Source organism: Hyperolius riggenbachi, chromosome 1 (genome assembly GCF_040937935.1).
Source record: "Hyperolius riggenbachi isolate aHypRig1 chromosome 1, aHypRig1.pri, whole genome shotgun sequence".
Lineage (NCBI taxonomy): Eukaryota > Metazoa > Chordata > Amphibia > Anura > Hyperoliidae > Hyperolius > Hyperolius riggenbachi.
Window position 1 is genome coordinate 459,398,475 of NC_090646.1, and position 13,787 is coordinate 459,412,261.

At 41.1% G+C, this 13,787-nt stretch overlaps 1 protein-coding gene across 1 annotated transcript in view; it reads right to left on the minus strand.

Annotated features, from left to right (window-relative positions):
• Nucleotides 1-13,787, minus strand: part of LOC137520706 (unconventional myosin-XVIIIb-like) — an 816,938-nt gene that overhangs the window by 403,859 nt on the left and 399,292 nt on the right. The window contains exons 24-26 of the mRNA XM_068238990.1: nt 4,823-4,951; nt 986-1,129; nt 785-874 (exon numbers count right to left, since the gene is read on the minus strand). Coding sequence (XP_068095091.1) covers nt 785-874; nt 986-1,129; nt 4,823-4,951 — 363 coding nt within the window. The remainder of the gene's footprint in view (nt 1-784; nt 875-985; nt 1,130-4,822; nt 4,952-13,787) is intronic.

A 13,787-nucleotide genomic window follows, 5' to 3' on the forward strand; every position in this document is an offset into this window, starting at 1 on the left:
AATGGTAGTGGTGCAGAAGCAAAGTAGTGAAAGGTTCTTAGGACCCCTTTACCAGTTCAGAAGATGTGGATGCTGGATTACAAACATCTAATCTGCTGGCATACAGTATTTATCAGTCTTGGTAGCTGCATCATGGAATGTCTGCATGGTCAGCTTTAAAGGGAACTCGAGATGAGAGGGATATGGAAGCTGTCATATTTATTTCCTTTTATACAATACCAGTTGCCTGGCAGTCCTCCTGATCCTGTGTCTCTAATACTTTTAGCCATAGACCCTGAACAAGCATGCAGCAGATCAGGTACTCTGACTCAGCTGACTCAGATATTACTGGATTAGCCGTTTGCTTTTTCAAGGGTTTTGACACAGACACTACTGATGCCAGAAGATAAACATGGCTGCCAGGCAACTGTCATTGTTTACAAGGGCATAAATATGGCAGCCCCCATATCCCTCTCACCTTGGGTTCCCTTTAACACTAGAAACTTAAAGGAATCTTTCATAGTCTCTGTAATGATATTGTGGCTGTTAATATTAGTAACAGGATCTAGTAATATAGAGAACAATATTTGAATTTTATCTGGACATTCAACATCATCCAAGTTTTTCATTTATTTATCACTTTTTTTTATCAGCTCTTTTATATAAGCTAACATACAGTTCACATTAACAATTCCTTTAATAATTGAAACTGTGGCTGACAGCATTTCTGCCCTGAAGCTGAATGCTGTTGGCAATAGCGCCTTCTGTCCCAATTATAGCCTGTCACTGAGAGCTAACTTCTTACCTTACTCTCAAGCAGGTCAACATTCTGTCTCAGTTCATTTCTTGACTTCTCGGATTTTGCAAGCTTTGCTGTTAAACCAATGATTTCTTCCTGTGGGAGATATCAAACAACAGTACTTCATGTCAAACTGCACTCTCACGTACTACATGCAGAAAGTGTAAAGAAGGCAAAGTTTCCATTTAACCATCTTGTGCTGCTTACCTCCCTCAGCCGAAACTTAGTCTCATCCATGCTGACAGTCAGCGAGGGACGAATCTGACACATGATTTGCCACCACATCCAGTCTTGGATACAGTAGAATTTCCTGATATTTTTCTGGATACATTTGAGGGCAACCGTTTGTATCTAAACAAAATGGATGGGAAGAATGAAATACAGTGGGGAGTTTGAGTGTATTTAATTAGTATATTTGGGAGGAGGGGGGGGGGCAGCCAGACAAATAACTAATTTATCCTTTCCTCCCACTATTTGTTTGAACTTTCAAATATAGGTCATACTATCAGCAACATGCAGGTTTTAAAATATTAAAGAATGACTATCGCAAAAAAGTAGGCAGTTAAATTCTGACAGAACCCACAAGTTTGGGGCCAGTCCATTTCCTCATGGGGGTTCTCAGAGTTTTCTTTGTTTTCAACAGCATTTCCTGAACAGGAGTTGAAAAATCTAACTGACAAAATGGTGTGCAAGTGAGTAGGGAGGCCGGCTGTTATCTTACTATTTTGGTAGCTAAACTGTGGTTCAGGAAATGCTGATAAAAACCAAGAAAACCCTGAGAATGCCCCATGAGGAGATGGACTGGCCCAAAACCTGTCGGTTCTGTCAGATTTTAACTGCCTACCTTTTTTGCGATAGTGGTACTTTAATTAAAGTTTACATTTTAGCAAACATCACATTTCTCCTGTAGGGTTACATTTGTGTGTGCAAAGCAGATAACGTAGCTCATTGATCTTGCGTAAACATCTAAGTTCTAACTTCTATGTATTATCTCCTTAAAGAGACTCCGTAACAAAAATTGCATCCTGTTTTTTATCATCCTACAAGTTCCAAAAGCTATTCTAATGTGTTCTGGCTTACTGCAGCACGTTCTACTATCACCATCTCTGTAATAAATCAACTTATCTCTCTCTTGTCAGACTTGTCAGCCTGTGTCTGGAAGGCTGTCAAGTTCTTCTGTGTTGTGGTTCTGTGATGCATCTCCCCCCTCCAGGCCCCTCTCTGCACACTGCTGTGTGTTATTTAGATTAGTGCAGCTTCTCTCTGCTCTATTATCTTTTACAAGCTGGAGAAATCCTCCTCTGAGCTGGCTGGGCTTTCACATACTGAGGAATTACATACAGGCAGAGCTGTCCGCACTCTGCAGGAAGAAACAGCCTGACACTTCAGTGGAAGATAGCTGCAGGGGGAAAGAAACACGCAAATGATCTCTTGAGATTCAAAAGGAAGGGTGTATACAGCCTGCTTGTGTATGAATGTATTTTCTATGTGTGGACATACTGTACATCAACCTACTTCCTGTTTTGGTGGCCATTTTGTTTGTTTATAAACAAACTTTTTAAAACTGTTTTTAACCACTTTTAATGCGGCGAGGAGCGGCGAAATTGTGACAGAGGGTAATAGGAGATGTCCCCTAACGCACTGGTATGTTTACTTTTGTGCGATTTTAACAATACAGATTCTCTTTAAACCCTACTATATTTATGCAAGCTAACAAGGTCACATATTCAGGTAAATGTCTGGAAAACACTGTATAGTTCTGCAAAAACTGCTGTACTTGTTTTGACTGAACAGATACATTTATATTTATGGAGAGGTCTAGAGGAGGAAAAGTGATGGATTCCACCAACACTTTGGCCCTTATTCAATTTCCCTTTTTCTTCTAAGTTTTTTTCCCAGGTGATATTTTCATGCAAAACGGGAAAAAGGGCGCGTGGTGTAAACGATAAGCGGTAATAGCGTTTATAAAAAATATTGTGTTATATTTTGTTTACAATAATGTTTTATAAATTAAAAACACATTTAATAATGTGTATGTAATCTCAAAATGTGAAAATTACGTTTATTAAAAAACGATAATATACCGTATTTGGCGCCGTATAAGACGCACTTTTTCTCCCCAAAAAGTGGGGAGAGAAAGTCCCTTCGTCTTATACGGCAAAGGCAGGGAATCCCCGACTTACGAACGCCCGCCGATATGAACCGCCACCATCGGGGATTCCCTGCCTTTGTCCCTGCTGTGCCTGGCTTCCCCCCTGCTTGCATCTCCTTTCTCAAGGCGTGTGGTGAAAGGGGGACCCTGTGAGGCCCCGAAACAATTGTCGGCTACTTGTGGATATAATGGCTCAATAAAAGAGCGTGAATTTTCTACAATTGTGGTGTGCTGATATACTTGAAGATAGACTTCTGCTTTGGTATGCCTATACCATAATATCAAGCACCCAACTGAAAAGTGGTGGTGTGCCCATCCATAATCCTCAAAACAGCTCCTGATATATAGACGCTCCAGACCAGGTTTCGATTATTTTTTTCCCTGATTTTTGCCCTCTAAACCTGGGTGCGTCTTATATGCCGGAGAGAAATACAGTATGTATAGATGTTATAATTGTATACTATTGTGTATAACCTTCATTTATCGTTTCTTCATGTATAAAATCTAAAAATATTGTTTATAAATATGAAAAAAATATAAGTACGTTCAAAATAACTGTCGTAAAACATAAGTAAATATTACTAAAATTTTACTACAACTAAACCTAACCCTACTCTCACACAGAACCCTCCCTCTACCTATCCCTAACCCTTAGACCCCCCTGGTGGTGCCTAACCTTAAATCCCCCCTGGTGATGCCTAACCCTAAATCTCCACTGGTGGTGCCTAACCCTAAATCCCCCCTGGTGGTGCCTAACCCTAAATCCCCCCTGATGGTGCCTAACCCTAAATCCCCCCTTAGTGATCGCTTTATTGTGTGGATAATAATGTTTTACAAATAGTGACTGTAAAAAATATATTACAATTTACTTACTAATCACTTTATTATGTGAATAATAATGTTTTACAAACGGTAATAAATAAAATTTCAAATAACGTTTTTGTTAAATACTATAGATCTGTTTAGTATTTTTGTAAACGTTATTCGTCACGGGCGCATTTTGTAAACTTAAATCATCACAAATGCAGTTTGAAAACGTTAATAATCTCCAGATGCCGCTTGACAACGTTAATAATCTCCGGGCGCCTTTTTTTCCTGTTCGGCGCCCATCAAACGATATTTATTATGGGAGGGAATGGCGCCGCCCTTTTTGTCCACTTGCCTCATGCGCCCGAACTTCCTGCTTCCTATTTTCACACCCTATCAATAAAATTCATTTTAAGGCATCAGCAAGCAAGAAAATGATGACAGTGCCTACTTTACTTTTGTAATTGTAGAGTGATGAAACATTATTTTAAACAGAAGATGAAAAATTATCTCCTAGGAGAAAAATGAAATTGAATAAGGGCCTTTGAATCATGGAATGGTGCAAAATATTCAAATATGTCTCTCTGAATATTCAAATATTCTTTCTCTAAAAATACTTGGTAACAATAGTCAGTAAATAGTGTCTGGATACTGTACTGGTTAAGGACTCTGCTTCTGGCACAGGAGACCTGGGATCAAATCTCGGCTCTTCCTGTTCAGTAATCCAGCACCTATTCAGTAAAGAGTTTCTTTGGCAAGTCTCCCTAACACTGCAACTGCCTACCGAGTGTGCTCTTGTGGCTGCCCTGCAGGAGAAAAGTGCTATACAACAATAGAAATTATTATTATTAGTAAATACCACGGATGTAAGAATGTGATTAACTAACGCACCTTAACTGTTTAAGTCACGATAGAACTGTAATATTAAATCGGTTTGCTGCTGTTACAAGTGTAATTGGTTTCAATGATTTGAGTATTGTCAAACTCAAAACAATCACACGCAATATGGCTGAAGAAATTGAATTATTTCAACAAGAAACGATAAAAGAATGCCTTTTGAGAGGAACATCAGATCACTGCCTTGCCTTTATTTTTCTGAACCGTTGGCGACAAAGATAACCTCTACATGCTGCTTGGAAAAGGATCATGTGTTGGGAAATCATCTTCTCTCGCTGTTTCTCTAGTCTTGATAGCACACCAGATTTCATGAACACCTATGGAGAATAATATATGGTCAGAAGAAACATCAAATATAATCAGTGATACCCCACCTAGTGCCATCTTCAGATAAAGAGAAAGTACCATGATTCCTATCTGAAAATATACTGTAAGAAAGGGGGAAAACACAAAGCAAGAAAATAATAATAAAAAGAAAAGACGCAGAGAAATCAGAAGCCATAGTCTCTGTGGCCTGAACATTTCTTTTCGCTGCCATTTCATTTCTTAAAACTGTGATAATATAATTCTAAATCAAATAAATGTCATCATTCCTAAACATGCAGAGGAATGTATTTAAAGAGGAACTTAGCTGAATGTAACGTAATGATTGCTTATACTTTACAATATTAATTTACTAGTCGACCTAAGCCCATTTAAAAACGGGCTCTAAGTGTGTCATCGCCGCCACAGCACTCGCCCGCCACATGCGTGCTCACACACGCCCACCCCCCTGGCCCTGCGTCATCCTCCTAGCTCTAGGCTGTGCGTCCCTGTTGCCCTAGCAACCACATGGACAGCGCAGAGCGAGCCGGCAGAACTGCGCACACATGCGCAGTTCAGTTTTTCACAAGGACACAGGGACAAATGATGACGCAGGGACAGTTAGGGATTATTATATAGGATAAATTATTTAGTAAGTGTTTGCCTATTGTAAAATATATTTGTCACCCTGATTTACAGTCTTACAGTGGGATGCGAAAGCTTGGGCAACCTTGTTAATCGTCATGATATTTCTGTATAAATCGTTGGTTGTTATGATAAAAAATGTCTGTTAAATATATCATATAGGAGACACACACAGTGATATTTGAGACATGAATTGAAGTTTATTCGATTTACAGAAATCGTGCAATAATTCTTTACACAATTTGGGCACCACAAAAAATAAATAAAATCAATATTCAGTATATCCTTCTTTTGCAGAAATTACAGCCTCTAAATGCTTCCCGTAGGTCTGGATTCTGGTTGAAGGTATTTTGGACCATTCCTCATTACAAAACATCTCTAGATCATTCAGGTTTGATGGCTTCCGAGCGTGGACAGCTCTCTTTAATTCACACCACAGATTTTCAATTATATTCAGGTCTGAGGACTGAGATGGCCATTCCAGAATGTTGTACTTGTTCGTCTGCATGAATGCCTTAGTGGATTTTGAGCAGTGTTTAGGGTCGTTGTCTTGTTGAAAGATCCAGCCCCGGTGCAGCTTCAGATTTGTCCCTGATTCCTGGACATTGGTCTCCAGAATCTGCTGATAATGAGTGGAATTCATGCGTCCCTCAACTTTGACAAGATTCCCAGTCCCTGCACTGGCCACACAGCCTGACAGCATGATGGAACCACCACCATATTTTACTGTAGGTAGCAGGTGCTTTTCTTGGAATGCTGCGTTCTTTTTCCTCCATGCATAACACCCCTTGTTATGCCCAAATAACTCAATATTAGTCTCATCAGTCCACAGCACCGAATTCCAAAATGAAGCTGGCCTGTCCAAATGTGCTTTAGCATACCTCAAGCGGCTCTGTTTGTGCTGTGGGCGGAGAAAAGGCTTCCTCTGCATCAATCTTGCATACAGCATCTCCTTGTGTAAAGTGCGCCGAATGGTTGAACAATGCACAGTGACTCCATCTGCAGCGAGATGATGTTGTAGGTCTTTGGTATTGGTCTGTGGGTTGACTCTGACTGTTCTCACCATTCGTCACTTCTGTCTATACGAGATTTTTCTTGGTCTGCCACTTTGGGCCTTAACCTGAACTGAGCCTGTGGTCTTCCATTTCCTCAGTATGTTCTTAACTGTGGAAACAGACAGCTGAAATCTCTGAGACAGCTTTGTGTATCCTTCCCCTAAACCATGATTGTGAACAATCTTTGTCTTCGGGTCATTTGAGAGTTGTTTTGAGACCCCCATGTTGCTACTCTTAAAAGAGGAGGGAAACTTACAATTGACGCCCTTAAATACTCTTTATCATACTTGGATTCACCTGTGTATGTAGATCAGGCGTCACTGGGCTTATCAAGCCAATTTGAGTTACAACAATTAGTTCTAAAGGTTTTAGAATCAATAAAATGACAACAGTGCCCAAATGTATGCACCTGCCTAATTTTATTTAAACAATTATTGCGCACTTTCTGTAAATCCAATAAACTTTATTTGACTTTTGTGTCTCCTATATGATATATTTATCTGACATTTTTTATCGTAACAACCAACTATTTATACAGGAAAATCATGACGATTAACAAAGTTGCCCAAACTTTCGCATCCCACTGTAACTGCTTCCGGATGGCGGTTATTGAATTCTAAGCCCTGTTTTGATGCTCTAATACCTGCTAAAGCATAGATTTCACATCACTGCCGCAGTGCGTTCTCGCCACTTTCGCTGCTCCTGTCAATCTCTTCGCTGTCTCCCGCCGCAGCTCACTTGCCCTCCCAACGCTATGACGGCAGAGCCCTGTGAGCCGGTCAGGGGCCAATTTTATTGGCTCCTGACCCTGTCATCAATTAAAGCATCTCCCATTGGCTTACAATGATTACACGGTCAGGAGCCAATGCAAGCGGCTACTGACTGGCTCACAGAGCTCCGCTGTCATAGAGACTGCAGAGTGGGTGGCCTGAGGCAATGGGAGTGTGGCATGGATGGAGGTCGCGGTGGGTATGTGCGGCAATTCATCATTATGCAACGTTTTCTGGTACCAGTGGTCTCTGGTCCTTAAAGAAAAGAAGTTATACATACCTGGGGCTTCCTCCAGCCCCATAAGCGCTGATCGATCCCACGTCGCCGTCCAGCGCTGCCCGCAGCTATGAGAACTGGGACCCCGCTCTGTCGCCAGTTGGAGCCAGTCTAGCGTAGCAGAGGTGCGCTCTTTGCGTATCTCTGCAGCACTGTATGGAGCGATACATAGAGGGCGCACGTCTCCTGCGTAGCCCGGCTCTGATGACGTCACTGACGGGAGCCGATTCTCGTGGTTGCGGGCAGCACTGGACGGCGACGTGGGATCGATCAGCGCGTATGGGGCTGGAGGAAGCCCCAGGTATGTATAACTTATTTTCTTTACAGGATCTCTGGTTCCCTTTAAGGAGGCAGAGACTGCTGGTACTTAAGGGGTTAAATATATCACAGGTGGCAACATCTTTACTGCTAGCAAGAAGCATCACTGCAGAATGTTTGTTGTGTGTGCTGAAGTAACAACACCTGGTCTCCCATAGTGCTTTGGGGTAGAAAGCTGCATAACTAAATAGCCAGGGCTAAACATCATTGGGAGGGTAGAGTTAAATAAGTGTTTGTGATGCTGAAATCAGGATAATTGATGTAATATTGTGTATATCGTAAATAATGTATTACATTCTACTATATGTTGTTGTGGTGCGGTTTTAATGCAATATAGCACATACATCTTTATTATTTATTATTAATATTATTATTATTATCACTTATACTTTATTTCTATCTCTTTACAGGTCATAGAGAACAATGCCCCTATATTGTTAAATATAGTCTATTCAAACATGCATACTCATAAGTGACAGTAAGCTGCACCTGATGATAGTTTATGTCAAGTGAAACATCTAGTGCATCCCATGTGATGAAAGTGTTTTTTTTTTCTTTTTGCTTATGGGAGCTAATAAGATTTCAATATTTCATACTGGCCATATGGCATCTATAGGCATTCCCTTCAAAAAATGCTTTCACTTGTAATAGAAAACTGTTTTTCTTCCTGTTCATGTTATGCTAAAACATTTTAATAGAAAAAACATTAACAGCTGCTAAAAATTCCTAAATAGTCAAATTTGTCTCTTTTTATTCAATCTCCTCTCCCATTGCATGGACATAAATGTACCCAGCAACAATAGATTGAGAATTAGTGGAGATGGAGTAATGCCTCATTAAAGGTTTGATTGCTTCAATAATGACTGCATTAACTGCACAGCCCCAATGAGTTCTTCAGAGCTGCTGCAAAATCAATGTTCATACTAATGGTTTTACCTCTCTATGATCAGGCTGTCTGTGCCAACTCCCTTATTTAACAGGCCTGCTAGAACAATGCCATAAAAATGAGAAAACAGGCCCTGGAATAAAAGCACAAGGGGACTGCATGCTATAGGAGTATTAATTATGTTACCCTTGGAAAATATTTCTAAATAAAATGAAACAGGGAATATTATTGTATTCAATTGTTTTCTTACAATACTTATTCTTGGGCATTAACCCATTCAGGTTCCGTCGTTTTCACGTGAGAAATGTTCACCTCCCAATCATTAGCCTAGAACTTTATCACTACTTATCACAATGCACTGATCTATATCTTGTTTTTTCCGCCACCAATTAGGCTTTCTTTGGGGGGTACATTTTGCTAAGAGCCACTTTACTGTAAATGCATTTTAACAGGAAGAATAAGAAAAAAATGGAAAAATTCATTATTTCTCAGTTTTCAGCCATTATAGTTTTAAAATAATACATGCCTCCATAATTAAAACTCGCGTATTGTATTTGTCCATATGTCCCGGTTATTACACCGTTAAAATTATCTCCCTATCACAATGTATGGCGACAATATTTTATTTGGAAATAAAGGTGCATTTTTTCCATTTTGCTTCTATCACTATTTACAAGTTTAAAATAAAAAAAATATAGAAATATTTCATCTTTACATTGATATTTAAAAAGTTTAGACCCTTAGGTAAATATTATTCATGTTTTTTTTTTTATTGTAATGTTTTTTTTTTTTTATACTAAACATTTTATTTGGGTACTTTTGGGAGGGTGGGAGGTAAACAATAGATTTATAATGTAAATGTGTGTTCATTCTTGTTTTTTTTTTTTCAGGTGTAGTATTACTTTTTGGCCATGAGTTTGTTTACATGACGTCACTCTAAGCGTACCACGAGCTTAGAGTGACGCATCGGGAAGGAGACGGCCAGAAAAAGCTCAGCTTCCGAGAGAAGCTGTCGCTTTTTCAGCGGGGGAGAGGAATCAGTGATCGGGCTCCATAGCCCGATACATTGATTCCTTGGCTACCGAATCCGCAGCCGGGAGTGCGCGTGCACGCGCACGATCGGCCGCGGGGGTGTGCGGTAACGCGCATGGTTCCTGGACGTAGAAACTACGTCCAGGAACCAAAATAGGTTAATGCACACCTGAACTCAGAACTTCCTCTCTGCTCTAAAAGATAAGCACCAGCATAATAACATTCAAAGTAAAAATGTTACAGCTGATACAAATACTGCAATAAATCTGCAGTGTGTCTACTTCCTGTTTTCATCAACGCAGACATAACATCCTGTGTTTACAAATTAGCTGGTCTGCCGAGGCAGCAGAGATTCCTGAGCGGACATGGCTGGGAGATTAATTTACAGTTGGGATTAGTCACAGAAGAGGGGGAATTAGTAAGGCTAAACTCTCTAAATACATACAGGGTGCATTTCTCTACATTTTTCTTCTGTCCTGTGCAAGAGTTCAGATCCACTTTGAGAAATAGAGCCTTGTGCACACCAGAGGAGTTTTTCAGAGCGTTTTGAGTTTTTAAACCTGGTGCTAATGTTATCCTATGTGTCTGTGCACACTGGAGTGATGAGGTTTTGTAAAAAAAACTCCCATAGCATTGCATTGGGAAGGGCTTTTGAAACCTCTAGCGTTTGGGCGCTAGAGGTTTCAAAAGCTCTTCCCAATGTAATGCTATGGTTTTTTTTTTACAAAACCTCATTGCTCCAGTGTGCACAGACACATAGGATAACATTAGCACCAGGTTTAAAAACTCAAAACGCTCAGAAAAACTCCTCTGGTGTGCACCAGGCCTAAGGGTGCATACCGACATGCGACTAGAGTCGTTTAAAACGATCGTTACCGACGGCATTGCCCGACAATCATTCGTAAAAAGTGCACGAACGATCATTAAAACGACCGACCAACGAGATATGTCGTTGGCAAAGAACGATCCATTCTGCCAGATCTTTTCCAACGACCATCGTTCAAAAAGTAATGTCTGTACAACGATCGGTCGTTGATCGTTCGTTCTTAAAGCTTTGCACATGCTCAAACAGTTCTTTTTGACACTTGTGTTTGAAATCAGTTTATACATCATGTTGCGCACGCAACGCTCGTTCCAAGATCGTTCGTACACGAACGATGTTCAAAGTAGCCTTTCTTCAAACAATCATCGGCCGATACCTCCTTTAACATCGTTCGTCGTTCAGAACGAACGATCGTTATCGTATGTCTGTGCGTACCCTATGACACAGCAACCAACTAAAGATATGGTAAGGCAATGGAAGGGCCTTTAATGATTCCTTTATGTGCCAGAAGTAATTTTCCTACAGAATGCAAGACATACAAGCACACAGTGGTGTAGCTAGAGATCGTGGGGCCCCATAGCAACACTTTTATGGGGCCCTCAAATGTAGGTACTCTTAGGCTGGTTTCACAGTGGGACGTTAAAGTCCCATGTTACAGCGGCCAGTAACGCAGCCTAACTCACAGCACTGTAAAATCAATGGGCTGTTCACAGTGCCCACGTTGCGTTACATAGTTACGCAGCACGTTTAAACAAAGTGCTGCATGCTGTACGTTATACTGGGCTAAGCCGCGTTAGACTGTTTGCACATGCTCAGTAATGTTGGAGGAGGAGGTCTCAAATGATCCGAATCCTTAAAAAGATCCGGACTTCCTATCACTAACCTGGAGCGGCTGCTTTGAAAGCTGCATAACGCAGCTCAATCTGACGTCCAACTGCAACACCACCATGCGTTGCGTTAGGGGCACGTTATGCGACCATAATGTCCCCTAAAACGCTAAGTCTTGGTGGGAAAGTAGCTGAAAGCAATGCCACCTGTCCCTCCCCTATGGATATGAGTTAACTGGCAATTTACATTATTATGCAATCAACATTGCACAAAGTTCATGGGCACTGAGAAAAGTCAGAGGGTGGAGAAACACAAGAAAGTTAATGATGGATACAAAACCACCTGGGCTCCCTCTGCTCCAGGGCCCCATAACAGCTGCTATGGCAGCTCTGGTTTTTGCTATGCCCCTGCAAGCACAGTCAGGCCTTGTACACATTGCGTTCGGCTCACGTGTCCGTCCACGGTCGGCTTTTTTTCCACTTTTTTTAAGTGTTTTTTGGTCATTTGCTGCGCGTTTGCTTGTTTTTGTGGCCATTTTTGTAAGCACTTTTGGAGAGCCCTTCTGTCTACATTGTATTTTTTTTTTTTTTTAAACAGCTCACGCAATCACTTGCCAAAGTGATTTTGTGAGCGTTTTGCATTTTCCTATACCTTCCATTGAGGCAAATCGCCTCAAAAATGGCCCATGCAGCGCTTATCTGAGCGGATCGCAAACAAATCGCTCTGATATGAACTCTCTCATAGAGAATCATTGCACAAGCGCTTAAAATTTTACAAAAACGCCTGTAATGTGAAGGGAGCAATCACACTAGTGCATTTTAGCAGTATTTGGTCGCAATGTGAAATCACATGTGAAAACACATATAATCATTTGATGAGTCCGCTGTGTTTTCAGAGGCATCTACGATTCTGCATAGTGTTCAAAAAACATGCACTACATCTCTGCATAATACATGCAGTTCCTCACTGAAAACACTGGTAACTGCTTTGAAAAAAGTGCATGCGACAAAACGCATACAACATATAGTGCAGCAAAATACTTGCAGGGTATCCTCTGCGGTTCTCACAGACACAAGTGTGATTGCTCCAAAAGGCAGTCATACTTAATCCTGCAAATTCCAGCTCGGTATTTTTGCATTTCCAATTCTGCGTTCTGCAATTTTTGGGGCGAATTTTGGATTCGATTTTGCATATGCATAACAATGAAGTTAATTTACATGAAATTGTATGTAATTACCTTCAAAATGGCAAATTCTTTTAGGTGTTTCTAATGACTTACATTACATGCAAAAAATGCACTGCTATGCAATTTAAAAACAGGATAAATACAAGCAGAGTAATTGGATTCCAAAAATTACCCATCACAAGTAAAAAATTGTAATGACATTGACTTGCATTAGATGAGTGGCAAAACTGAATTCGCAAAAATGAAAACCGCACGCAAATTCTGCTATAGGCAAACTGCCCCTGATGCAAAGAAGGCAGATGCATCTGTCAGGGCTGGAACCCACTAGGGAATTTTTGGCAGCGTTTTGGGATCGCTGACAATCGCTGACGATTCCCAAAAATGCTTTGCCAATGAAAGTAAGTGAGTATCAGTGTAATTGCGATTAGGGGTAATCACAATCGCAGGACATGCTGCATTTTGAGCGCATTATCGCTCAACGCAAAGTATATAAGCACTGCATAAATCGCTTATCAAAGCAATTATGCAGCACTTTGGGGGGCCAAGCGATCGTGTTTAAAATAAAACTTTAAATTCTTACCTGGTGTCTTGATTTCATTCTTCTGTCCGTAGCTCCGTCCCGTAAGGCTGCTTTCACAGTGGGACGTTACAGGCGCACGTTAGTGCAGCCTGTAATGCAGCCCCACCGCACAGTAATGAAAAATCAATGGGCTTGTTCACACTGCCCATGTTGCGTTACATTGTAACGCAGCAAAGTGCTGCATGCTGTGCGTTATGCGCGGCTAAGCCGCGTTAGACTGTTTGCACATGCTCAGTCATGTTGGGGAGGAGGGGAGAGCGGCTGGGCACATGGCTAATTAATATTCACTGCACTCAGTGACGTGCAGTGTTTACTTCCTGGAGCGGCCGCTCTGTGCAATGATTGGCCGGGCGGGACCATGTGATGCCGCATGCGTCCAAGTGTACGCATCACGGCATCAGGGACGCCAGAGTGAGCTGCACAACGCGTATGTGCCCTATAATGTCCCCT